At 42.4% G+C, this 26,015-nt stretch overlaps 1 protein-coding gene across 5 annotated transcripts in view; it reads left to right on the top strand.

Moving 5' to 3' along the window:
* LRRFIP2 (LRR binding FLII interacting protein 2) overlaps positions 1–26,015 on the top strand; it is a 195,256-nt gene that overhangs the window by 61,522 nt on the left and 107,719 nt on the right. For 4 of the 5 annotated variants that reach the window (XM_077269333.1, XM_077269335.1, XM_077269334.1 and 1 more), the window contains exon 3: positions 5,909–5,995. In XM_077269333.1, coding sequence (XP_077125448.1) covers positions 5,909–5,995 — 87 coding nt within the window. Of the gene's footprint in view, positions 1–5,908; positions 5,996–10,905; positions 10,957–26,015 lie in introns of all 5 variants that reach the window. The other variant, XM_077269331.1, reaches the window with a different exon arrangement.

The raw sequence follows: 26,015 nt of genomic DNA, 5'->3' as shown, positions 1-26,015 counted from the left end.
TCCAGGACTATGGAGGTTTCACTGGTCAGAACCTACTATGCCATCGCCACTTTAATTAAATCACTTGTGGACTAGCAGCCAAAAGATGATCCTAGGACAGTGAGCAGATTGGGGGATACATGTTCTTTTTAACAGGCTTGTGAATGTGCATGCGGTATGTCACTCTTAGGGTATGTGCACACGCTGCGGATTTTGCTGCGGATCCGCAGCGGATTTGACGCTGCGGATCCACAGCAGTTTTCCCAAAGTTTACAGTACCATGTAAACCTATGGGAAAAAAAACGCTGTGCACATGCTGCGCAAAATTCCACGCGGAAACGTAGCGGATTATTTTCCGCAGCATGTCAATTCTTTCTGCGGATTCCGCAGCGGTTTTCAACATGCACCGATAGGAAAGTGCAGTTGAAAACCCGCAGAGGAATCCGCAGAAGAAACCGCGATAAAATCCGCAGTGAAAACCGCAGTGGTTTTGCACTGCGGATTTTCCAAATCCGCTGCGGAAAAATCCGCAGCAGAATCCGCAACGTGTGCACTTACCCTTATGTAGGTTTATTAATCACCAAAATAATAGGTTCTTTATTAATAATTAATGGAGACAAATCCTAGTCTGTTTATACCCATCTAAGGTGAAGCAGCTGGACTGCATGGAGTACGCAGGATCAAAGCCTATGATTTTACCTTTTGTCTGTCAGTTTCTGGTTTCATATTATGGCTGTAAATTATGGCAAATACATTCCTAATGTCCAAAGTGTATGGAGGGTTTGGATCTTTCTCCTGCTTTGTGGCCTTATTATTAGGAAGAATTGCTGTCACCACGTGTAAACTATGACAGAACAGGATTTAGATGTACATGCTCTTCTTGCTGATATTTTACACTCTGAATCCTTCTCAATAGTTAGGACTTGGATAGACACTAAACAATATTTTATTAGTTTTCTGTTATCTGCTATGAATTATAGATTTTACAGTTGCTCAGTAGTATTTAGCTAGTGAGAGTTTTTATAATTTAGCCTACATAAAAAAAAGTGTAGTGGATATAAAACATTGAGAAGTGATTGACGTGCAGACTTTTAGCCTTAAAGGGGTTGTCCACTTCCAGGAAAGTGGAACCAATCACTGTAAAATACTAAAAATAACAAATACAGTCCATAGCTGCTCCAGTCTCTGTTTTTGCAGCAGCGGTAACAGCACGCATCAATGCTCAAGTCAATTACTGAGCTCTAAGGCTTGTGCCATTGTTTTTGCTGACCATTTTCTTGAAAGTGCACAATTCCTTTAATTCAAATTAACATTAACCATTTACGAATTGCAGATATTTCTTATTTAGTCCCTCAAGTGGCACTGATTCAAGTGTAATTAGACAATTGACTACTTGAATGTCACTTGAAGGTCTAGTTTGGTGTGTTACATCACTACATGATAAGGGAAGGAGGTAAAGGATCTGGGTCTTTCATCATCATTTTCCTGATGGATTCTCTTTTCAGGTGCAAACCATTGGTAACAGTAAGGCCAATAAGACTAAAATGCTATGGACCGAGACACATTATTAACTCGCCAGCAGCCGTTCCACAGTCTCAGTGTAGCATATAATGGTATGATATAGCCTTTCCAAGATATGTTCATGTCACAGGTCTTTCACCGCAGCACTTCTGCGCACAGCAACAAGACACAAGGTCGTTCTACTGCTTCAGCAGAATCTTTCCCAGGCAAAGACTGCAAGACTAACTGGGGTTTCAGCATGTGTTCTGAAAGCTCTTTAGAAGAAGCACCAAGAAATGGGCAATGTTAAGGATCATAGATGCAGTATTCAGCCAAGGAAACTTAGTGCAACGGGTGAAAGAAACATCATACTTGCATACGTGTAAAATTGGAAGCTACGGTAATAGTGCCATCAGCTTCCAACTGGCAACAGCCAGTGGCACCAAGCTGCTCCCTTCTACTGTTCTGAGAAGTTTGGCTAGAAGTGGTCTTTATGGCAGAATTGTGACCAAAAAGCCATACCTTCAACATGGAATCAAGGCCAAGTGACTCAATGCATAAAAACACAGGAACTGGGCTACAGAAATATGACAGCATACTGGACTGACAAAATATGAAACATTGGCTATAACGGAAGGTAGCTTGTTCACCAAGAGTTGGCGAGCAGTACAGTAATGAGCGTCTGCTGTCAACAGTGACGTATGGTGGAGTTGGGGATTTTTTTCGGTATAGATGGTGTCCTCAATGCTTCTAAATTATTCTGCTCCCAGATTAAGTGGCAAACACTTGGTGATAGATTCTGTGTAATAGTTATATTCGACATAACGAAATACTGGAAATAATACATTCCCCACAGTGCTCTGATCTCAACAGTGACTTTGTCTGGAATGACATGAAAAGACAGGAGGATTTGCACAAGCCTACGTCCACAGAAGATCTGTGGTTAGTTTTCCAAGATGTTCGGAACAAACTCCCTGCCAAGTTCTTTCAAAACTGTGTACATATATCTAGAAGAATTGATGCTTTAAAGAGGTTGCCCACTTCTTTTTGATTGATTACCTATCCATAGAATAGGTAATCATTGTCTGATCGGCGGGAGTCCAACACCTGGCACCCCCACGATCAGCTGTTATAGGTGTTGGCAGCCGCCGGCCGGAAGTACTCACTTGTGAAGCTGGCAATTTTCTGATAGTGGCCGCCACAGGGTACTACACATCCGCCTCCTATTGATTTGAAGGATAGGTCATCAATCAAAAAGTAGTAGACCACCTCTTTTAAACCACCACTCCAGCTTTTTTTTCAGCCCTAGAGTGGCGCTTTGCATATAAGCCCCCTGCCCCCGTTTTCATACGCCTCTTCCGGTAGCTTCACCTTTTACTGATGTCACTCGGGTTCCGCGGCACCATCTTGTGCCCATAACTTCTGACTGTAACTTACTTGCGTCATAAGAGCTCAATGCAAGTCTATGAGAGCCAGAATGAGGCCAGAACGAGGCTCTCGTAGAGATGTACTGAAAAGTCACCGGAGACCGACAGGAGTGACGCTGGAAAACGATGAAGGCAGCAGCAGGTGATTTTTAGACGGGGCAGGGGAATTACATTTATATTATCACTCCAGCCGTGCAATACAAAAAAAATCTCTGGAGTGGTGCTTCAATGCTGTTTGGAAATCAAAGGGTGGTCACACCAAATACTGATATGATTTAGATTTCTCTGTGATTAGTTCGGTTTGCATTTTGTTAATTGTTAAAAATAAGCTATTATCAAATCTATATTTGAAAGCTTTCTTACTTTGCTGCATATTTTCCTCACCTGCCTAAAACATTTACACAATACTGTATTTTAGGAATACCGCTATCTTGGATACGCTTAGTTTAGGACAGCATAAGTAATGTACTACTATTAATTTGTGAGATATCGGAATGTAACGACATTCATACATTTCCACCATTGTTTTTTTTCTTCAATGGTGGGGAAAGAAGCTGCAACGTAATGATGGGTTGTATTTGCTTTCATTAATTAGGGCAGTGGCATTTAGAAAATGTTTGTGAATGCTTAGAAGAAGTCTTGTGGAAATCTGATGCAGTTTTCCTATTTTTAGTTGTGATGATGCTGGCATAGAAAATGAGGTCTGTTCCTGTGTATTTGTTTGGCCTCGCACAGCCATGGAAACACGCCATATTTTGCATATAAACAGGCTGTTTCTCCTTGTGCTGAGTGATTCTGTATATATAGCCGGACCAGTGTATGAGTGATGAGTTTACACTTCTGTATTAGAGAGTCATATAAAGACCATCTGTTATCAGAATCTGACCACTGGAAACCAGCTAGTCTGCCTGTAGAATGGAAGCTGCCGTCATGCCCATCATTGTTTGTTACTGTACGGCATGGGGACATTTCTATAGCAGTGTAATATTGCTGTATGGAAGCTGCACAACCTGAGGGGTCAGCATATATGACATATTTCCAGTGCTCTAGAAATGTTCTCATGTCCTACCGTAATCTGTCACTTAAAGAACAACAGTTGTGTTTCATGATGGATTTCGTGCTCTGCGTAATCAAGTCTGTCAACAGCCTTCATATAACAGCTTGTATTAATATTAAAGGAGTATTCCAGCCACAGTGTTGCTAAAAGGGCTCACACAGTAATAATAGACATGATACTCGCCCTCGCCGATCTTCGGCAAGTTGAGTTCTTTCACTTAGCTGATCTGTGCTTTCTGGCCCTATCTCCAACATGCCACACCACACAATTAGGCTCGGACTGGCCTACAGGGAACAAGTGAAACCCCTGGTGGGCTCCTGTGCAGGACTGGGCCTCTGACCACATTTTATGAGGAGTAGGTAGCACATTACACTTGGGTCACCATAGACAGGATCTCCTCATTTATGTAACCAACTACCCTGTTTATTGCTCTATAGAAGCATTGGCAAATTTGTAACTGATGGTCACGCAATAATGGCATGTTACTGAACAGTGGACCCCCCAGAGTCAGTGTTTTCTTGGCACCCCAGTTCAACACTGGCACTACTGTTCACAGGCAGCAGTGGTGTGTCTGAGTGGACATATCTGGTCTGTTCAGTCCTGTTAAGGATGGGAGCATGAAGCAGAGACTAGTGGGGACCGGGTAAGATCCACATGGTTTCTTGGGGTGCAGTGTGGGTGTATATATAACGTATTATTGTTACCTGTCTAAGCCCTTATAATAATGATTTAACTTTTTTTTTTAAACCCTTCTAAGGCTCTGTCCTCACTTTGTGCCCACAAAGAATGTTTTTACATTGAACTTGGACATCTGTGGCACAAATAGCACAGCGGCCACAACACCGCCACAGCTTTTGGTCACAGCCTCATGGGAATATTTGGTGGTGATTCTTTTATTTTTTTCTGTTCACAAGAAATCACCTGTGCTATAAATTAAAAAAAAAAAGCATGAAAAAAATGCACCAAAAATGCATACGTGTTGGGCTGTGTGCGCACGTTGCTGATTTTTCGCGTTTTTTTCGCATTTTTTCCCAATAAAAACACTATAAAACCACACAAAAAAGCATACAATATGCATCCCATCATTTAGAATGAATTCTGCATGTTTTGTGCACATGATGCGTTTTTTTCCGCTAAAAAAACGCATCGCGGTAAAAAACTCAGCATGTTCATTAATTTTGCGAGGTTTTTTGCGGATTTCCCACTAAAAATGCATTGGGAAATGTCTGGAAAAAACAGCATCAAAAACGCAGCAAAAACGCGCAAAAAACCGCATGCAGATTTCTTTCAGAAAATTTCAGGTTTTTCTCAGGAATTTTCTGCAAGAATTCCTGAACGTGTGCACATAGCCTTAATGTTCCCTTAATGGAGGAGCAGGAATAAAATAAGAGCAGAAGCTGCCTACTTTTGACTTCATGACACTTCCTCTTTGATGTTTTGTGCTCCAGCAGGAACCCTATTGTTTAACGAGAAGAAGAGCAAAATAATTTTTCGTTAATCTTTCAAAACTTATTTCAAATAAAAATATGGTAAAATAAAAAATGTTCTGTAGATATCGTTGTTCCATAATTGTCCTAGGGCCCCTGTTTGGATTTCTTCTCAGGACGTCCAGATTCTCTCTCTCACCAGTGGTGCAATGATTCCTGGTAGGACACTAGGAGCAGCTCCTTGTCAGTGATCACATAAGGTGGACATTGTGAGAATGAAATACACCAGGGGCTGAAATAACAGTTTGTGACAGCAATATCTGGACCCAAGGGCGTTTTATCTAAACTTGATTGCAACTAAATACCCTTGTTTTTGTCATCTAATGGAGTTTATTGAAATTTGATTGAAGGAAACCCCCTTTAAGACATTAGAAGTAAACTAAATTGTGAACAAAATGCAAAAATAAATTACATATAGATTCAAAAAAATATATTAACTTTTGTTTTCATTTTGTCAGGCAGAAGCAAGGCTGGCAGCCAAGAGAGCAGCACGCGCAGAAGCAAGAGATATCCGAATGCGTGAGCTGGAGCGACAACAGAAAGAGGTAAATCTATAGCTGGCTTTCTCAGCGACTCCGCCAAACCAAAAACGTGTTCATCCGCTACTAAAGACTGAAATGGATGGAATTTGAACTGTACTCAAATTTTACAAAAATCCTCATTTGGCAAAGTGCAGAACTTTTTGTAATTTGCTTCCGTGCAGATTCGGCAGACTGGCAGATTCTGGCCCAAAAAGGGCCAACAAATGGTTAGGAAATACTAATACCCGCCTTATGGCTCACCCCTCCTGTCCTTTCTCTCCTCACTGTCGTCTGTCCAGTCCGTATCGTATTTATAGATCCCCCGCTGCGTACACAGAAATCCCCGGGCTTTTCACGGTGCGACAGTTTTGCATATTAACATTCACGTTGTGATGTTACCGTTTGCTCGCTTCTATGCCTCATCAGAGCCGGAAGTCCTGGCTCAGTGTGAGAGGCCCAGGAATTTCCGCTCAAGCAGCGGGCATCAGAAGATGCCACGATGATGGGTGGACAGGACCAGAGGGCTGGAGAGGGTGAGCGATGAGTGCAACTTCTTACATATTATGTTTATTACGCTCTGGGGTATGGAGAGAGGCCCTTGACTAGAGCATGACATTAACTTCATGGAGAATAAATTTGCGCTGATTTTCATGGAAAATTGAATCGCATAGAACAGCCGATTTAACATTTTACCAAATCCGCTCAACTCTATCATCTTGCAAATTATGATCCATCACTCCAGAGAACACATTTCCACAGTATTGCGGTAGCGTGCATTACACCACTCAAGCTAATGCTTGGGGTTGTGCGTGGCGATCTTAGGCTTGTGTGCTTGACCATTAAAAGCCCTTTTCTGAAGCTCCTGATGTACAGTTCTTGAGCTGCTGTCACTTATGTACGTTGCTTTTTTTGCTCTGGGCTCCACTCTGTGACTTTGCGTCGTCAATGTGGCAGAAACCCCTTGTATTGTATGTGAGTCCACAACCCCATTGCCGCCAGGCAGCAATGCTAAACATTAAGCCACTATGCTCCATTCTGGCCCTTATGTCCTAAAGTACTGGAAGCTTCTTTCCATTACGTCTGTAAATGTAGCAACATACGGTATGTCATTAATATTCACGAGTCTCTTAAACTGAAATATGCATCCCTGCTTCTGGCAGTAATGGACGATTAACCTTCGTTTTACTGCCACTTATTCTTATACATTTTCTTGTATTGGTATCACATTGGCTTACAAAACCATTAAAGGTTTGTTTTGTTTTTTGTTACACAATATTTCCTTTGTGGTTTGTCTGGGACGTTTCGTCCAGCGGTGGTAATTTCTGCATCTATAAAATGACGCTTGATCTTTGCAACAAGCAAGAAGCTTGATCCAGGGTAAATGGACAATCAATAGAGATATCTTCATAGTCTTCGTGATGGTTAAGTTACATTCGTAAAATACTGGATTTCTGGATGTTCATAACTCAGGACTATAAATGTCTGCTCTGGCTGTGGGTATTTTCTGTATATGAACATAAGCCCAGTGCGTCTTCGGTGACATTACAGCCCCGCATCATCTTGTAGAGCTGGAATATTATCCTCCACATAATAAATACTGATGCAGCATCCGGTCAACTGATGTTGTACACTTTGGCGCACATATTGTGTCCACATGTAGCTGCAGATTTATTTATGGTCTAGGTGCTAAACGCCTGTTTACACTCACCAGTTATCCCAATGATTTGCTTTATTTGTAATGATTGGTTTGTGTCATCAATGGAGAAGAACAATAAAACCATTATTTGTTGTTGTTTATAAAATGTCTTGCTGTAAAAATAATTTCTGTTATCGGTTACCAGGGAGTTTTCTTTTTATTTCAGTTTTACTTTCAGGATCTTTTCCCTTTCGCCCTTTTTACGACGATTGACTATGGGCCTTATTGTAGCGCACTACCGTGGCATGGGGAGACGCTGTGGTCACTGCCATCTGACAGTGATGTGCTCAGTTCCCTGCCTCTCCTCTCACTTGTAAGATTGTGAGCGGAGACATATGACCCTGCTGGGAGAGTATGATTAGGGTATGTATACACCTTCAGTATCTGCAGCAGTGTTTGCAGGAAAACGCCTTGTTATATATACCTTACTTTTTGCGTGCATTTTGATGCGTTTGTTCCCCATCCATTTGAATGGGCGTAAAACGCTGCAAAAACGTAGAAAGAATTGATATTGAAAGTGCTTCAAATCTGCAACGAAAAAATAACCAGCATGTGCTTGAGAATTCATAAATCAGGTTCACTATGCTGCTAATGTAAAACGCAATTTGTGAACATACCATTATTGTTATAGCAACATTATATAGTGACATAAACATAAAAACACAAAGCGCAAAAAAGAAAAGTACAAAAATAAGTATTTTAAGTATTGTGCTGCTATGCAATGTTAAGTTTTCTACTTTTCCTTGTGATTCCTGTCCAGTGTTCAGTGCAGAGCGTGATATTGTGTGCTGTGACTCAGGCAGCGACACAAGATGCTGCAGACGTTTTCAGGAGAGACGCTGCAAGGGCTGCTTAAGGTGTGGAAAGTAGGAGTTATGAAGTGCTGGCAAATGTTTTATTTTAGGTCCAGCAACATGTTTTTAGTCTCATGTTCCCTAATTCACAGTGACTCTAGGCATCTCAGATTCATATCTTAAAACAAATTATGGATGGGACGTTCCAGATAATTGTGGGCCGACAGACCTGTAAATAAGCACTAATAATGACTCACAAGTGATATTACAGGTTCCCAGGCCTGTTTTAATCCTTAGACTAAAGAAAAATACATTTTTTAGGGATTTTTTTTTTATTTGCAGTACTGAAAATCCTGAATTTCTAGTTTCCTAGACAGTAACTTTAGTGGATTTTTTTATTATCCTACATCACATGGTCTCTGCAAATATAATATGCTTAAAACAGCTGAAGAAATAGTCATCCTAAGGCCAAATGGGAAGCAAGAATGTGTTTAGTAGTATTATGCACAACATTGATATCACCAGTTTTTGTTTTTAATATGCTATACATATGTGCGTGTGCTTTAAGGAGTGTAGTAATGCAGATGGTGTGCTTTAGAGATTTATTCTTTTACATCTTTGCTATGGTCTACAACAGTGTTCCCCAGCTCCAGTCCTCATCATGTGTTCAGGATTTCCTTAGTATTGCCCAGGTGATGGAATTATTATCAAGTCATTAGAAATTGCCTCATGTCCTATAATGTATATATAATTTACGTCTTTAGATTCTTAACGCTCCATGACAGATATACATGTCGTTGACTGAGTCAGGGTCTGTGGTGGGGGCTCAGGAGCTGAACCCCACTCTCCGGGAAGAGACTGGATGCCTTACATACAGGTCCTCTTCCCTTAACAGCAGGGCTGATCACTGCTGTTAACCCCTTGATGACCTGGCTATTTTCCGTTTTCGCTTTTTCCTCTTCCAAGAGCCATAAGTTCTCTATTTTTTTGTCTACATAGTCGTATGAGGGCTTGTTTTTTCGTGACAAGTTGTACTTTTGAATGACACCATTCATTTTATCATGTGATGGACTGGAAAGCAGGAACAAAATTCCAAGTGCTTTGAAATTGCGAAAGTGCAATTCCTCTATTTATTTATTTTTTATAATTTGCCATGTTCACTATATGGTAAAACTGACATGGCAATGATTGGTCAGGTCAGTACAATTACGCAGATACCAAACATGTCTATTTTTTGGTGTAGTCTGATTACCGCGGACGCCGGCAATGGAGGAGATGAAGAAACTACTTTCTCCTCTCCTCCTCACCTGTGACCCGATCAGAGTCTCATTTGCATAATCGGCCCTATTCTCTCCTATGAAAAAATTGAAGGCCCTGTGACCCCGGACTTAACCTTTGTCACCTGTGTGTATAAATGTGCATGCTAATTTTTTTTCTCCAGTATCTAGTCAGCATTAATGGGATTATGACAGATCGTGTGGTAAATAGTAATTACGGAGGTCCACCCTGCTTGAACACCCACTGATCACTAAACTGAGCAGCCCACTGTTACTTCTTGCAAAAGAAGTGACTAGTAATACGGGTGTAGAAAGATAATCAACACCTCCTGGGATGTAACATTTGCAATATAAGGCCATAAGATGCGTCCTGCCCCTTCACTCATACTCTGAGATTGATCAGAACATATCTCTGCAGCTTTTATTTGCTCCCTCTGCAACTTCATAAACTTCTATGGTCAGCACAGAACCTGATCTCTCATGAGGTGACAGTCAACTTAGTCTATTAATGAATATTTCAGAGAGAATGATGATTTTTTTAGGGGAAGGTGAAGTTGGTCATAAACATAAAGGGCTATTTTCTCTAAGGGTACTTTCACACTTCCGTCGGTACGGGGCCCTCGCAAACCGTCGGCTCGGGGCCCTTGCAAACCGTTGGCCCGACGTACCGATGGACGTTGTGCTAAATTTAGCACAACGTGGGCAGCGGATGCAGTCTAACGACGCATCTGCTGCCCAGTGTGATGAGCAGGGAGCAGAGTTCCGGCCGCGCATGCGCGGTCGGAAAAAGTGGAATCGACGGACAAAAAAACGTTGCATGGAACGTTTTTTTTTTTTCCCTACGGACCGCAAAAACACGACGCATCCGTCGTATGACGAATGCGACATGTGCCCATCCGTCGCTTCTTCAAGTCTATGGGCAAAAAAACGCATCCTGCAAGCACATTTGCAGGATCCGTTTTTTGCCCATAACGACGGATTGCGACGGACCAAAAAAGATGGAAGTGTGAAAGTAGCCTTAAATATGCACTACAAAGTTTCTTCTACTCTTGTACTCTCATAATGTTTGATGAAATGACAGTGATTATTATAGTCATTTAAATACTTAATTTATGCAAAGTTGTGTTTTTTTATATTACAAGGTATTCAGTCTGACTTTTTTTCTAGCTCAGCCATCGATATCACGATAGAAAATGGGGACAGATTCAGAAATGGATGGTAGGATGATGATGTCGGTTTGGCGTGTTTCTTGTGACCCATAACTGGTTGGATTGTAGTGAATTACTAACCACATATTACCTACTGACTTGTATCCTGTGTAGTTGTCACTTTATAAAATACCAAACAATGCTTTTGTCACGTGCAGCTAATCAGATAAGTGCTGTGTGACATATGAGTGGCTAAAAAGCAGGGCATGGCAAGTGTTGGCGCCTCCTCTTCTCTGAACATAGTTTTCTTCGGCACCAATAAACATCAACAATGTATGATACAAATTCTAGCATAGTAATGTGCCCGGAGATCTGGTTTATTTAGTTTTTTTATTATGCAGTGTTTATTCTTTTAAAGGGTAAATTAAATTTTATTCCCTAATAGGTGGAATTAGGATTCGATTTTTAAGGGAAATGAAAAATACTATTGACCCCAAGATACTCTCATCTGTCTTGATCATTTTTATTTGAAATCTCGAATCCCCAGTCCAGTGCTAATGCCAGATAAGTTTGGGATACAGTGGCATGACCCAGCGTTGTCTAGCTGGGAGGCAATTTGCTACAGCAGACACTACGCTCAGATGTTCGATCTATACCATGCCCCCCCTATCAGGCAATATGGCCAACCACAAGTGGAACCAGCAGGGTGCGACCCTTGTCTCTCATGACTTTTTAATTTGCGTGTGCAGAAATCCTTGCAGAATGACAGGTAATGTGCTTTGTTATATATGTTTTTGTCTATATAATCTTTTTAGGTATTTACTATTACGGTATGTTCCCACGGTCAGTAAACGCTGCTGGTTGGACGCTGCGTACTTCCGCAGAGTCCAACCCACAGCATCAAGATGTTACAGCATAGTGGATGCGATTTCAAGAAACCAACGCCCGCAGATTATCTGCGGAGATGGACATGCGACTCGTCTTTCCAGACCGCAGCATGTCTATTAATCTTGCAGAGATGCGAGTCTCCGCAAGATAAATTTCACCTGTGCAATGTATTGGGCGCGGTGATTCCGCACGGGTCAATGAACACATGCGGAATGACCTGCGTTCAAAAGCCGGCAGCGCTTTGGACACAGCGGACATGTGCTGCGTCCAAAGCGCTGCCGATTCCTGATCGTGGGCACATACTCTTAAAGGCTGTTGTCTTACAGGGGTTGTCCTACAGTAAAATATTGTTTTTTGGCATGGCTTGATTTTAAATATGAACAGAAGCATAGTTGCCATCCAGCACGCTTGCGGAATCAGCGCAGGCTGCTCCCGTGGTCGGCACTGCACTCTGGAAGTGACGTCTGTCCCATTCGGAAGTCACATTACTGGTGCAGACCTCCGGTTTCCCTGCTCAGCATCCATGAGGCTGCTGGAAGGTGAGTATGCATCTGTTTAGTAGTTTTCATCAGTCCAGGCCTAAAAAATGTTACCGTCAGATAACTGGTTTAAAGTGAGAATGGATGCTCTTGTTGCTGTGTCGTATGAGTTTTATCTGGATTCCTTCCAAGGTTGCTTCAGGAGCAAGTGTCCTAAAATATACTAGCAGTTCAGCAGAATCCTTCCCGGAGGTTCACTTTTATTATTCTTTCTTTTTTATATTTCGTGTTCTATATTTTATATCACCAACACTAAGGCTATGTGCCCACTTTGCAGAATAGAAGCAGATCTTTGCTCTTCAAAACCGCACACTTATTTTAACGCATTTTTGATGCGTTTTTGACACATTTTTCAAGTGTTTTTTAATGCGTTTTTCAAGCGGTTTTTCCAATGCAAGTCTATAGCGGCGTAATCGCCGCGATTCTGCAAAATTAATGAACATGCTGCGTATTTTACCGCAATGCGATTCCTCTGCGGAAAAATACGCAGCATGGGTATAGCAATTGCAGAATGCAATTTAAATGAATGGAATGCGTTTTCTTAGCGTTTTTTAAGCGTTTCCACAGCGGAAAAACGCAACGTGGGCACACAGCCTAAAAGATGTGACAGTAGAAATTCTGCTTGAATTCTTATAATTTAATATATGATAAGCATCTTAAGTTTATCCCTGCGCATAAGTTAGTGACCAGTTCATAGGCACAAATAGGACAAATGGGCATCATAGAGGGGAGTGTTCCCCCAGCTTACTGCTCTCCTTATCCTTTATCTCCAGAATGAAAAGCTGCTATATTCAAATGGCTTTCATTGTGACAGACTTCAGCTGTCTTTGTATTAAATGGACAGCCATACTACTAAAGGACCGCCTTGTAATAGTATATATTCCCTCCAGAAACTGCCTGAGTGGCAATGGCAACCCATTTGAAAAGATGTTGACTCTGATGACAATCCCTTTATGTTAAAGCTCATGCAGTGCTGGATCTAAATGGACAATGTGAAATTGGAATATTTCACAACCAGTACCTTATTTGTTAAGTGTTTTAGATACTTTCCGCTAAGTGGTCGATGAGAGGCCTTGACTTCACAAAAAGGAGTGTGATTTGTCAGAAAAGAGATGTGACCTAACATTGACAAACTTTGCCAAAAAATGCTCCAGCTTAAAAATTGGTGTAAACATATCTAACAGCATGAACCACTATGATGAGTTTGTGTGAATATTAGGCAGCAGTGATAAATCTGCCTGTGTTCCACTGGAAGAGACTCTTTTCTCTAAAGGGATTGCATCTATTGGGGAACAAGTAAGTTATCATGGAGTTTATCACAAATTCTTTGTAGACCTGTATATATTATCGGCCGCACAGTATTGGCATTTAAACGTCTGGGTTTCGATAACAAGTCTCTGTTCATGAGGCCTAGGGGTCACAAATGATATTTCTTCTTTCCTTCTCAAGTGTTCTCAAGAGAAGAAATACAGCTCAAAGGCAAACACCTCCCAAATAAATGACATCATAATTTATATGCCAAACATGCCCAACAGGATCCTCTTACTCTGGCAGACCTAAAGTCAAATCTCCAGGACCAGCTTCTGTAATGTGTGCTCCTGCACGCCATATTCATTCTATGGGTGATGATGGTAATGCGGGAGAGAGAACCTGAGGCTCTGCGTTGCACATGGGCTCTCTCCAGCCACTGATACTAGGGTGGTTGGGACATGCAGTCCAGTCTGGCAGTATGGGTGTATGTGCTATCCATCTGGAGTAATCGGCTCCCAACTTCTGCCAATTCAACAGCACCGCACCCTGCTAGTATTCCCTAGCTTACTTCTGGATGCTGCCAGATATAGTCCTATTTGCCTAGTTTACTTCTCTAGATGTCCACTCCTGTTGTTCTAGTGTTTTTTCCTGTTAAAGTCCTTGACCCATTCCCTGACTACTTCTTTATCTCCACTGATTTTGTAGCGTTACTGCCCTCCTAGTCCTTACCTGGCTACATGACCACTTCTGCTAGCCAGCACCGTCGTCCAACAGCTGACTCCGTGCCCTCAACCCTGGGGCCCCTGTTGTTTAAATTTATATCCCTGTACAGAGGTTAAAGAGTCTCAAACCCTTGGATATGGTAAATCAACTATAGCCATTTTTAAAGCTGCCAGGCAACCATTGACAGACCCATGTTATACCTGGCAGGTCAAATCAGCCCTTTGAGAGATCTGACATCTTGACAGATAGGCGCACATGTTTACAGGAATCTCCAGCCTTATTTTAGTCTCCTATTGCATTTTGAAAAATACCTATAAATACAGGAAAGTAGATTTAAATTAGTTTGAGAGACACTGTATTTTTTATTAGTGCTATAATTTCATTAAAGTAATTGGTCCTTTTCGCTTTGTTTTGTACCAAGGGTTTGTGCCAAGTTTTTAAATTGCCTCTGGCAGTCTCGTAGATGAGTAATCGAGCGTAGTTGCACATGCCCAACTTCTGTTCCTTTCAGTTGGGGCCCTGTAGGGTCCTGTTTCCTGGATTGGTGGGGGTCCTAGTGATCAGTAACTTAACCCCTATCGTATGGGTAGGAGATGACTTAAAACTTGGTATAAATTGCTTGCTTGTAGAGTATGCATAAATGCATGATGCTCTCACCCATCATTGAGGAAATTGTTAAAAATGTTATCACTGTATTATTAAGACCCTCTCATCTTCCTCATCCCTTGATATGGGCTTGAGACCCCTTTGATTCCTTGGGACATAAGAGCAGATTTGTAAAATCTATGCCCTTCACATCCTAGCAAAAAGACCTTGTAAAGCCATACCTGAGCAGGACTGTTTAAGAGCCATTAAATTGGCAGGGCGGACGTTTGGTTGTGCGGCCCACTTTGAATCACACTTGAAGCTGATACTCTGCAGGTATTTTACTCCCGTGAAGCTCCATTCAATGTTTCGCAACACCTTACATCTATGTTGGCGAAACTAATCAGGTGGGGTCCTTATATCATACTAGATAGTAGCCCGATTCTAACGCATCAGGTATTCTAGAATATATATGTAGTTTATTTCTGAAGATTTTAGAATAATACATTGAATACACAGGATTCGGCTGGCTGGGAACGACCAATTAGCGAAGCGTGGTTCAAATCCCGTGCCAATTCGTGGCCGGACTGCACCTGTCGCTGATTGTTAGCGGCCGGCCACGTAGTATATAGCACAGCCACGTAGTATATAGCACAGCCACGTAGTATATAACAGCCCAGGTAGTATATAACAGCCCACGTAGTATATAGCACAGCCACGTAGTACATATCACAGGCACGTAGTATATTGCACAGCCACGTAGTATATTGCCCAGCCCACATAGTATATTGCCCAGCCCACGTAGTATATTGCCCAGCCCACGTAGTATATTGCACAGCCACGCAGTATATTGCACAGCCACGTAGTATATTGCACAGCCCACGTAGTATATAGCGCAGCCACATAGTATATAGCACAGTCACGCAGTATATAACACACCCCACGTAGTATATTGCACAGCCCACGTAGTATATTGCACAGCCCACGTAGTATATTGCACAGCCCACGTAGTATATTGCACAGCCCACGTAATACATTGCACAGCCCACGTAGTACATTGCACAGCCCACGTAGTTCATTGCACAGCCCACGTAGTATATTGCACAGCCCACGTAGTATATAGCAATGTGGGCATCATATACCTGTTAAAAAAAATAATTAAAATAAAAAATAGTTATATACTCACCCTCCGTTGGCCCCCGGATCCAAGCGAGGCCTTTACCGATGCTCCTCGCGCACTCCGGTCCCAAGAGTGCATTGCGGTCTCGCGAGATCGCTACATCATCATCTCGCGAGATCGCAATGCATGGAGGAGTCACTGGAGAGTCGCGAGGAGCGGGAAAGGCCTGTTCCTGATCCGGGGGGCCGACGGACGGCGAGTATATAACTTTTTCATTTTTTTATTATTTTTAACGTTAGATCTTTTTACTATTGATGCTGCATAGGCAGCATCAATAGTAAAAAGTTGGTCACACAGGGTTAATAGCAGCGTTAACGGACTGCGTTACACCACGGCATAACGCGGTCTGTTAACGCTGGCATTAACCCTGTGTGAGCACTGACTGGAGGGGAGTATGGAGCCGGCACTGACGGCAGGGGAGTAGGGAGGGACTAATTCTCGGCCGGACTGTGCCCGTCGCTGGTGGCCGCGACCAATCAGCAACGCGGGATTTCCGGGACAGACAGACGGAAGTACCCCTTAGACAATTATATAGTAGATATTTTGGGATTGTCCACTTATAACTTCTTTGTGGGACCACACCGTTAGACTTATTTCACTTGCAGTGGGACAGGTCGTCCAGCCGACTCCCGAGGTGGCACTCCTCCTCTTAAACCTACATGCACCCCCCCGTGCTCTAGAGTGGTAACGGCTCATATTGTGTTAACGACAAGACTCCTATTAGCTAAACATTGGCAAATTGGTAAGCAGTTGGTATTCCTAAGAAAGATGTCATAGCCCGAGCAGTTAATACCACGTTTATTTTTAAACAAATGCTAGCCCACAAAAATAACGCCTTACAGAAGATCTCCAGGGATTGGCAGGCTTGGGAAGCCATACAGTCGGTGAGTTAGAGTTGACCAGTCAAAGTTTACACGTCAATGGCTGTATAATTGTATAATTACGCATTTGTTACTTTGTGTTGCACATTTGTGCTAATGTTGTATTATAATATTTTCAATAAAAACAACAACAAAAAAAAAATGTTATCACTGTTAGCTTTAGTATTTCAGCTAAATTTACTAGCACAGTATACTATGGTTTTCAAACACTAATAAAAAAGTAAAATGATCATATGTTGTTTTAAAAAGGTGTTATAATAGTTTCTTTGTAAGTCATATTGATTATTTAGTCTACAGAACTTGGGACGTGCTTTGATTTATAGGTTTTCTTAAAGAAACAAGCATACGTAAGACATCTTGCAGAAACAACAAACTTGTTGAATCTTGAGCTTTAAGATTTATGCATTACCTACACACAGGTTACATTTATCATGAGAACTGTTGTTTATTAATATGTAGAGAATCCTGTTCCGTTACATTCTTTACTTTGTGGTTGAGTGGGAATAGAAGTTGTACTTCTTGTTACCACTTTCTGAAACAATTGGAAGGATAAGTGTAATTGACTGTTAGCATTAGTCCTCTGATCTTCAACTATGCCCACTTACAGAAGCATTTCTTTTACTCTCAGTACATAAAAAAGAAAAATCAAGTAACTTTTGTCATAAGTCTTGATTAAATGTTTCCTACTGTTTTGTTACTACTGCTTCTATGCAGACTGTGACCCCATGGTAACAGACAACAAACCCTGTGTAGTCTGAGCCTGCAAATTTATTCTCTTCTATCTGTCCTCTATACTTTGTAAACCCACCAAATGAATAGTACTGTGCAAACGTTTAGGCATGTGTGTAAAAATACTGCTTGGTAAGAATGATTTAATAAATAGAAGTGTTAATGATTGTTGCTTTTTTTATCACTTACCAAAATGTAAAGTGAATGAATAAAAGAGGAATCTTTTTGAAATCAATATTTGAAGTGATCAATCTTTGCTTTCAAAGCAGCATCAGTTCTTCTAGATACATTTGCACCCAGTTTTTGAAGAAACTTGACACGGAGGTTGTTCCAAACAGCTTGGTGAACTGACCGCAGATCATCTGTGTAAGCTTGTGCAAATCCTTCTCTCTTTTCATGTAATCCCTTACAAACTTGATGCTGAGATCAGTACTCTGGGTGCCATATCTTCTGTTCCAGGACTCCTTGTTATCCAACATCCGATTTACACGGTCACAGACAGTGGAGAAGATAAAGAAACTAAGTTCTCCGACTTCTCCGCATCGGTGATACGATTCTCTAATGAGAGAAAATCGTATTACAGGAAACTGACACTCAGATTAAACTTGATCCGAATGTTAGTTACATAATCGATCAGATACAGTTCGATGTTTTACACGCACCCTCAGATCTGCAGTACCCCATAGAAAAAAATATTGTACCGAGTGCTATCCGGTAAAACATGGGCTAAGCCCTCATCCGATGTATATGGTTGTGTGAGTGAGCCCTACCTGTAAGAATTGATTTGGATAAATCTGGGTAAATCTGACATGGAGAAGGACTTAGGGATCCTAGTTAATGATAAACCTACCTGGAGCAGCCAGTGCCAGGCAGCGTCTGCCAAGGCAAACAGGATCATGGGGTGCATTAAAAGAGGTCTGGATACACATGATGAGAGCATTATACTGCCTCTGTACAAATTCCTGGTTAGACCGCACATGGAGTACTGTGTACAATTTTGGGCACCGGTGCCCAGGAAGGATATAATGGAACTAGAGCGAGTACAAAGGAGGGCAACAAAATTAATAAAGGGGATGGGCGAAACATAATACCCAGAGAGATTAGCAAAATTAAGATTATTTAGTCTAGAAAAAAATGACTGATCTGTGATCTAATAACCATGTATAAGTATATAAGTGGACAATACAAATATCTCTCTGAGGATCTGTTTATACCAAGGAAGGTGACGGTCACAAGGGGACATTCTCTGCATCTTGAGGAGTGAAGGTTTTTCCACCAACATAGAAGAGGATTCTCTACTGTTAGGGCAATGAGAATCTGGAATCCCTTGTCTGAAGAGGTGGTGATGGCGAACTCAGTCAAGGGGTTCAAGAGAGGCCTGGATGTCTTCCTGGAGCGTAACAATATTGTAAATTTCAGTTATTAGGTTCTTTAGAAGGACGTAGATCTGGGGATTTATTCTGACGGAATATAGGCTCAACTGGATGGACAAATGTCTTTTTTCGGCCTTGCTAAATATGTTATTATGTTACTATGTAGATTTGTCTTTTATTGATTCACTTTCCATTTTGTTAATTGATAAAAAAAATAAACTATTAATTCTGTTTTTTAAAAGCATTCTTACTCTGCAGCATTTTTTCTACACCTAACTAAAACTTTTGCACAGTAACCTACTTGAAATATGTTTGTTTCCTGTTACCATGGATATACTTTGTCCGCTTAGGAGTAACAAAATCGTAGCCATTTTTTTAATTAAGGCCATATGCAGAGTTGCTTTGTTTTTTTTATTTTAGATTTAACAGGACAATAAATCTCATTTTCAATTGCAATACTTTGTAACTTTCTAAATAGTAGTCATCAAAACTTCTCTACCACTGCTGTATAATTTCCGGCACTCCTTTATATAGCTGGCTGTTCTGCTCTCTCCGACATATTTCAGACAGCACAATGCTCCTGACTTTGTTGACTCTCTTGCTTTACCATAACCCTGTAATATTGGTAAAGTTATTAAAGGGGTTGTCTGGTCTTAGGCTACAAGTCTGCAGTTACTTTGTGTTATTGCAGACTTGTTAATCCTCACATCACACACAGTTCGTGTTGTGAGGATTCTCCTGTGCCGGCGGCCAGTGCGTGACTGCAAGTATATGATTTGCATGTATGTGGTCGTGTGCTGACTAGATGGGTGCAGCCTCACTCAATGCAAGTGTGTTGAGCGAGGCTGGGCAATTCTATCCTGAATGTGGCTGGGATCATGCAAATCACCTACTTACAGTCACATGAACCCCTCCTGGTGTCGGCACTGGAGAATTCTCACAACATGTATTGCTCAAGCTGTGAAGGTTCTCAACTCTTCAATCATATAGAGTGACTGCAGACTTGTAGCCTAAGGCTGGGCAACCCCTTTAAGAAAGAGAAAGATATAGGGTATGTGGCAAATCAGGAGGGAGGTGTGGGGAAGCACAAACTGAGCAGTCTACATGGGACTGGGTGGGAGATTTTACAAGATGCATATGAGTGTATAGTGAAAAAGAAGAGTCCCATGGCAGACTTTGGAAAGGGATCAATTTGTATCCATTAATTTGTCTGCACGAAGGAGATCCCTCATGGGCTGCAGAAGTGGAAATCAGAACATGAGTACAATTCTGCTGATACAAGTACGAGTTTGTGCAAGTGACAGCATCCTGAGTGCACAGAGCTTCATCCAGTGTGAATTACTGGGAAGGATGTATGACAAGTGACACTAACAGTAGTCTGCTTACATATACATCGTTCATATACACTATGCAGTCACATATGGCATATAAGCTACTGATGAAAAAATCCCTTTATATATAGTTAACCAAAACTTAAAGGGAACCTGTTAGGACAGTGTCACGCCTTATCTATTACCAATGTCTTATGCTGCAGGGTATTAGATTTATAAACATGCCCCTATATATAGCATTGTTGCTTCTTTTATATTACAAAAGGAGTTTAAACATAGTGTTCTTTTTAATCAAATTACCGCTGTAAAGTCATATAGGCGGTGCCATTCTACTAAGGAGTCATGGTGTTCAGGCCTTTAAAGGGAATCTGTCAGCAGGTTTCTGCTACCTCATCTGAGAGCAGCCTGATGTAGGCATAGAGACCCTAAATCCAACGATGTATCACTTGGTTTACTCGGTCCAGCTGTTCTGACACGAGCTTTTAGATTTAGAATGAAGCCTAGCTGAGAAAGGTAGACCTGCCCACACCATGCTCTCCATATACAAAGTCCATAGACAGCTGCTTATCTCAAAGGGAGGGGGTGTTGCCAGACTAATGTAGCTGGCAATGCTAATCTCTTAAGGTACCTTCACACTGACCAACTTTCCAACGATAATAACGATAGCGATCCGTGACGTTGCATCGTCCTGGATAGCGATATCGTTGTGTTTGACACGCAGCAGCGATCTGGATCCTGCTGTGATATCGTTGGTCGGAGTTAGAAGTCCAGAACTTTATTTGGTCGTCAGATCGGCGTGTATCGTTGTGTTTGACAGCAAAAGCAACGATGCCAGCAATGTTTTACAATGGTAACCAGGGTAAATATCGGGTTACTGAGCGCGGCCCTGTGCTTAGTAACCCGATGTTTACCCTGGTTACCCGGGGACTTCGGCATCGTTGGTCGCTGGAGAGCTGTCTGTATGACAGCTCTCCAGCGACCACACAACGACGAAACAGCGACGCTGCAGCGATCGGCATCATTGTCTATATCGCTGCAGCGTCGCTTAATGTGACGGTACCTTTAGTGATAAATCCTTCACAGTTAGTAACAACAGCATACACTGTTACAAGCAAGGCTAGGTTCACATTTGCATATGTGTCTGCAGCATATCGTCTGCATGCACAAACACATGCAAACGCATGTGTACGCAGCATTTTTTTATCCGCATGCTCTTACGCATTACGTCAAAAAATCACTGTGATTGCATTAGTTTGTGTGCATTTTTGCATGCGTTTTTGCATGCGCTTGCGTTGTTTATGCTCATGTGTATGGTACTTCCCAATGGGCGTGGCTTATGAGTTTCTATATATAGAGACACTGTACAGCTGAAATCTGCTTCTTTGAATGCTGGATGCTTCTGCAAGATGGATAGCGTGGAGAGCTTCAATCTGAAACTGGATTTTTCATTGAAATTGGCTTTTGCTTTCGCTGTGGCTTGTGAGGAAGAAAGAAGATAAAGACTTAGAAGACTTCGTTATCGCTATTGGCAGCAGCCCATTGTTGAACTCTGATAGAGCCGTGGAGCCTACCACTCATTGTACACAGAGCTTTGTGAAAATCCGGATAAGTTTTTTTTAACTACACCAGGATGTCGGAACAGAGCTTTGATGACTTTCTGCAATGCGTCCTAGGATCCATCAGCAGGCAGGACACCCAACTACGTAGAGCAATTCCTGCTGGGGAACGTCTGTTGGTGACCCCAAGGTACGTAATTTTGAAAAAGAAGCACCTGTCGTTACTATTATTGCTAGAAAAGCCATGTGCTGATTTATTTTTTCCTTTGTGTGTTCGGCAGATTTCTGGCTACTAGAGAGACATTATCATTTCTCCATATCCCATTCCGGATTGGACTGTCCACCCTTTCTGGGATTGTTGGAGACACCTGCAGGGCTTTATGATCTGGTGGCCTAAGAGCAGCATGAGACGTACTCTGGAGAAGGTGGTACCTGTACTGACCGCAGACCCTGAACTTAACACGCTACTAGAAGTAGCCGTGGAATGTACCTAGCGCTCCCTAGACATCTCGACACAGCTGGAGGACTAATTACCCCTAGAGATAGAAAAGGGAAATCTATCTTGCCTCAGAGAAAATCCCCAAAGGATAGACAGCCCCCCACAAATATTGACTGTGAGAGGAGAGGGAAAAAACATACACAGACTGAAATCATAATTTAGCAAAGGAGGCCACTTCTAGCTAAATAGAAAGGATAGGACAGAGTACTATACGGTCAGTATTAAAACACTAGAAAATATCCACCACAGAAATTACAAAATCTCCACAGCTAACTAAAGATATGGAGGGTATATCTGCATCTCCAGAGATACCAGCTTGGCTAAACAAATCCTTATACAGACCAAGCTGGACAAGACAAAAACATGGAAAAGAACTGAACAACAAGGCCGCAGAATGTGGACAGCAAAAAATCAAGGCCAGAACTTATCTTTGTTGAAATGAACTGCAAAGCAGGAGAGACCAGGCAGAGATGTGAATCCTCCAGGAACAATGGACAACTGGCACTGACTAAAGGGTGAAGCAAGACTAAATAGCCCAGTCAGAATTGCAAAAAGTGAACACACCTGATAAATGCTGCGATTCAGAGACAGCAGCGCTACCACTTACAACCATCGGAGGGAGCCCAAGAGCAGAATTCACAACAGTACCCCCCCCTTGATGAGGGGTCACCGAACCCTCACCAGAGCCCCCAGGCCGATCCGGACGAGCCAAATGAAAGGCACGAACCAAATCATCAGCATGAACATCGGAGGCAACAACCCAAGAATTATCCTCCTAGCCATATCCCTTCCATTTGACAAGATACTGAAGCTTCCGCCTCGAAAAACGAGAATCCAAAATCTTCTCAACCACATACTCCAACTCCCCATCATCAATCAACACCGGGGCAGGAGGATCAACAGAGGGAACAACGGGCACCACATATTTCCGCAACAAAGATCTATGAAAAACATTATGGATGGAAAAAGAGGCTGGAAGGGCCAAACGAAAAGACACTGGATTGATAATCTCAGAAATCCTATAAGGGCCAATAAACCGAGGCTTAAACTTAGGGGAAGAAACCTTCATAGGGACATGACGGGAAGACAACCAGACCAAATCCCCAACCCGAAGCCGGGAACCAACACACCGACGACGGTTAGCAAAACGCTGAGCCCCCTCCTGAGCCAACACCAAATTGTCAACAACATGAGCCCAAATTTGCTGCAACCTGTCAACCACAGAGTCCACCCCAGGACAATCAGAAGGCTCAACCTGCCCCGAAGAAAAACGAGGATGAAAACCAGAGTTACAAAAGAAGGGTGAAACCAAGGTAGCAGAACTAGCCCGATTATTAAGGGCAAACTCGGCCAATGACAAGAAAGCCACCCAATCATCCTGATCAGCAGACACAAAGCATCTCAAATAAGTTTCCAAAGTCTGATTAGTTCGCTCGGTTTGGCCATTTGTCTGAGGATGAAATGCAGAAGAAAAAGACAAATCAATGCCCAGCCTAGCACAAAAGGCCCGCCAAAACCTAGAAACAAACTGGGAACCTCTATCGGACACAATATTCTCCGGAATGCCATGCAAACGAACCACATGCTGAAAAAACAACGGAACCAAATCAGAAGAGGAAGGCAACTTAGGCAAAGGTACCAAATGAACCATCTTAGAAAACCGGTCACAAACCACCCAGATAACTGACATCCTCTGGGAAACCGGAAGATCCGAAATAAAATCCATAGAAATATGCGTCCAAGGCCTCTCAGGGACCGGCAAAGGCAAAAGCAACCCACTAGCGCGGGAACAGCAAGGCTTGGCCCGCGCACAAGTCCCACAGGACTGCACAAAAGAACGCACATCCCGAGACAAAGAAGGCCACCAAAAGGACCTACCAACCAAATCTCTGGTACCAAAAATCCCAGGATGACCAGCTAACACAGAACAATGAACCTCCGAAATCACTTTACTAGTCCATCTGTCAGGAACAAACAATTTCCCCACTGGACAGCGGTCAGGTTTATCAGCCTGAAATTCCTAAAGAACCCGTCGTAAATCAGGTGAGATGGCAGAAAGAATCACCCCTTCCTTCAGAATACCGACCGGCTCAAGGACCCCAGGAGAATCAGGCAAAAAGCTCCTAGAGAGGGTATCAGCCTTAACATTCTTAGAACCCGGAAGATACGAGACCACAAAATCAAAACGGGAGAAAAACAGGGACCATCGGGCCTGTCTAGGATTCAGCCGTTTGGCAGACTCGAGATAAATCAGATTCTTATGATCGGTCAAGACCACAATACGGTGCTTGGCCCCCTCAAGCCAATGTCGCCACTCCTCAAATGCCCACTTCATAGCCAACAACTCGCGATTGCCGACATCATAATTGCGTTCTGCAGGCGAAAACTTTCGAGAAAAGAAGGCACACGGTTTCATCAAGGAACCATCAGAATTCCTCTGAGACAAAACGGCCCCTGCCCCAATCTCAGAAGCGTCAACCTCAACCTGAAAAGGAAGAGAAACATCCGGCTGACGCAACACAGGGGCAGAAGTAAATCGGCATTTAAGCTCCTGAAAGGCAGAAACAGCCGCAGAGGACCAATTCGTCACATCAGCGCCCTTCCTTGTCAAATCGGTCAGGGGTTTAACCACATTGGAGAAGTTGGCAATGAAACGGCGATAAAAATTAGCAAAGCCCAAAAATTTCTGAAGGCTCTTCACGGATGTGGGCTGGATCCAATCATGAACAGCCTGAACCTTAACCGGATCCATTTCTATAGATGAGGGAGAAAAAATGAAGCCCAAAAAAGAAATCTTAGAAATCTTCTGTACTCCAAAGAGGCACTTAGACCCCTTCACAAACAAGGCATTATCACGAAGGATCTGAAATACCATCCTGACTTGTTTCACATGAGACTCCCAATCAACTGAAAAAATCAAAATATCATCCAAATATACAATCATGAATTTATCAAGATAATTCCGAAATATATCATGCATGAAGGACTGAAACACAGATGGAGCATTAGAGAGTCCGAATGGCATCACAAGGTATTCAAAATGGCCTTCGGGCGTATTAAACGCAGTTTTCCATTCGTCACCCTGCTTAATACGAACAAGATTATATGCCCCTCGAAGGTCAATCTTGGTAAACCAACTAGCCCCCTTAATCCTAGCAAACAGATCAGAAAGCAAAGGCAAAGAGTATTGGAATTTGACCGTGATCTTATTCAAGAGGCGATAATCAACACAGGGTCTCAAGGAGCCATCCTTCTTTGCAACAAAAAAAAAACCTGCTCCCAATGGTGAAGAAGATGGCCAAATATGCCCCTTCTCCAAAGACTCCTTAACATAGCTCCGCATGGCGGTATGTTCTGGCACAGACAGGTTGAAAAGTCGGCCCTTAGGGAACTTACAGCCTGGAATCAAGTCAATAGCACAATCACAGTCCCTATGCGGTGGAAGGGAACTGGATTTGGGCTCATTGAATACATCCTGGAAATCTGACAAAAACTCAGGAATTTCAGAAGAGGGGGAGGAGGCGATTGACATCAAAGGAACGTCACCATGAACCCCCTGACAACCCCAACTAGTCACAGACATAGATTTCCAAT

Source organism: Ranitomeya variabilis, chromosome 6 (genome assembly GCF_051348905.1).
Source record: "Ranitomeya variabilis isolate aRanVar5 chromosome 6, aRanVar5.hap1, whole genome shotgun sequence".
In the NCBI taxonomy this organism is placed as follows: Eukaryota; Metazoa; Chordata; class Amphibia; order Anura; family Dendrobatidae; genus Ranitomeya; species Ranitomeya variabilis.
The sequence above is the reverse complement of the archived record's forward strand: the minus strand, read 5'-3'. Positions and strand labels throughout refer to the sequence as shown.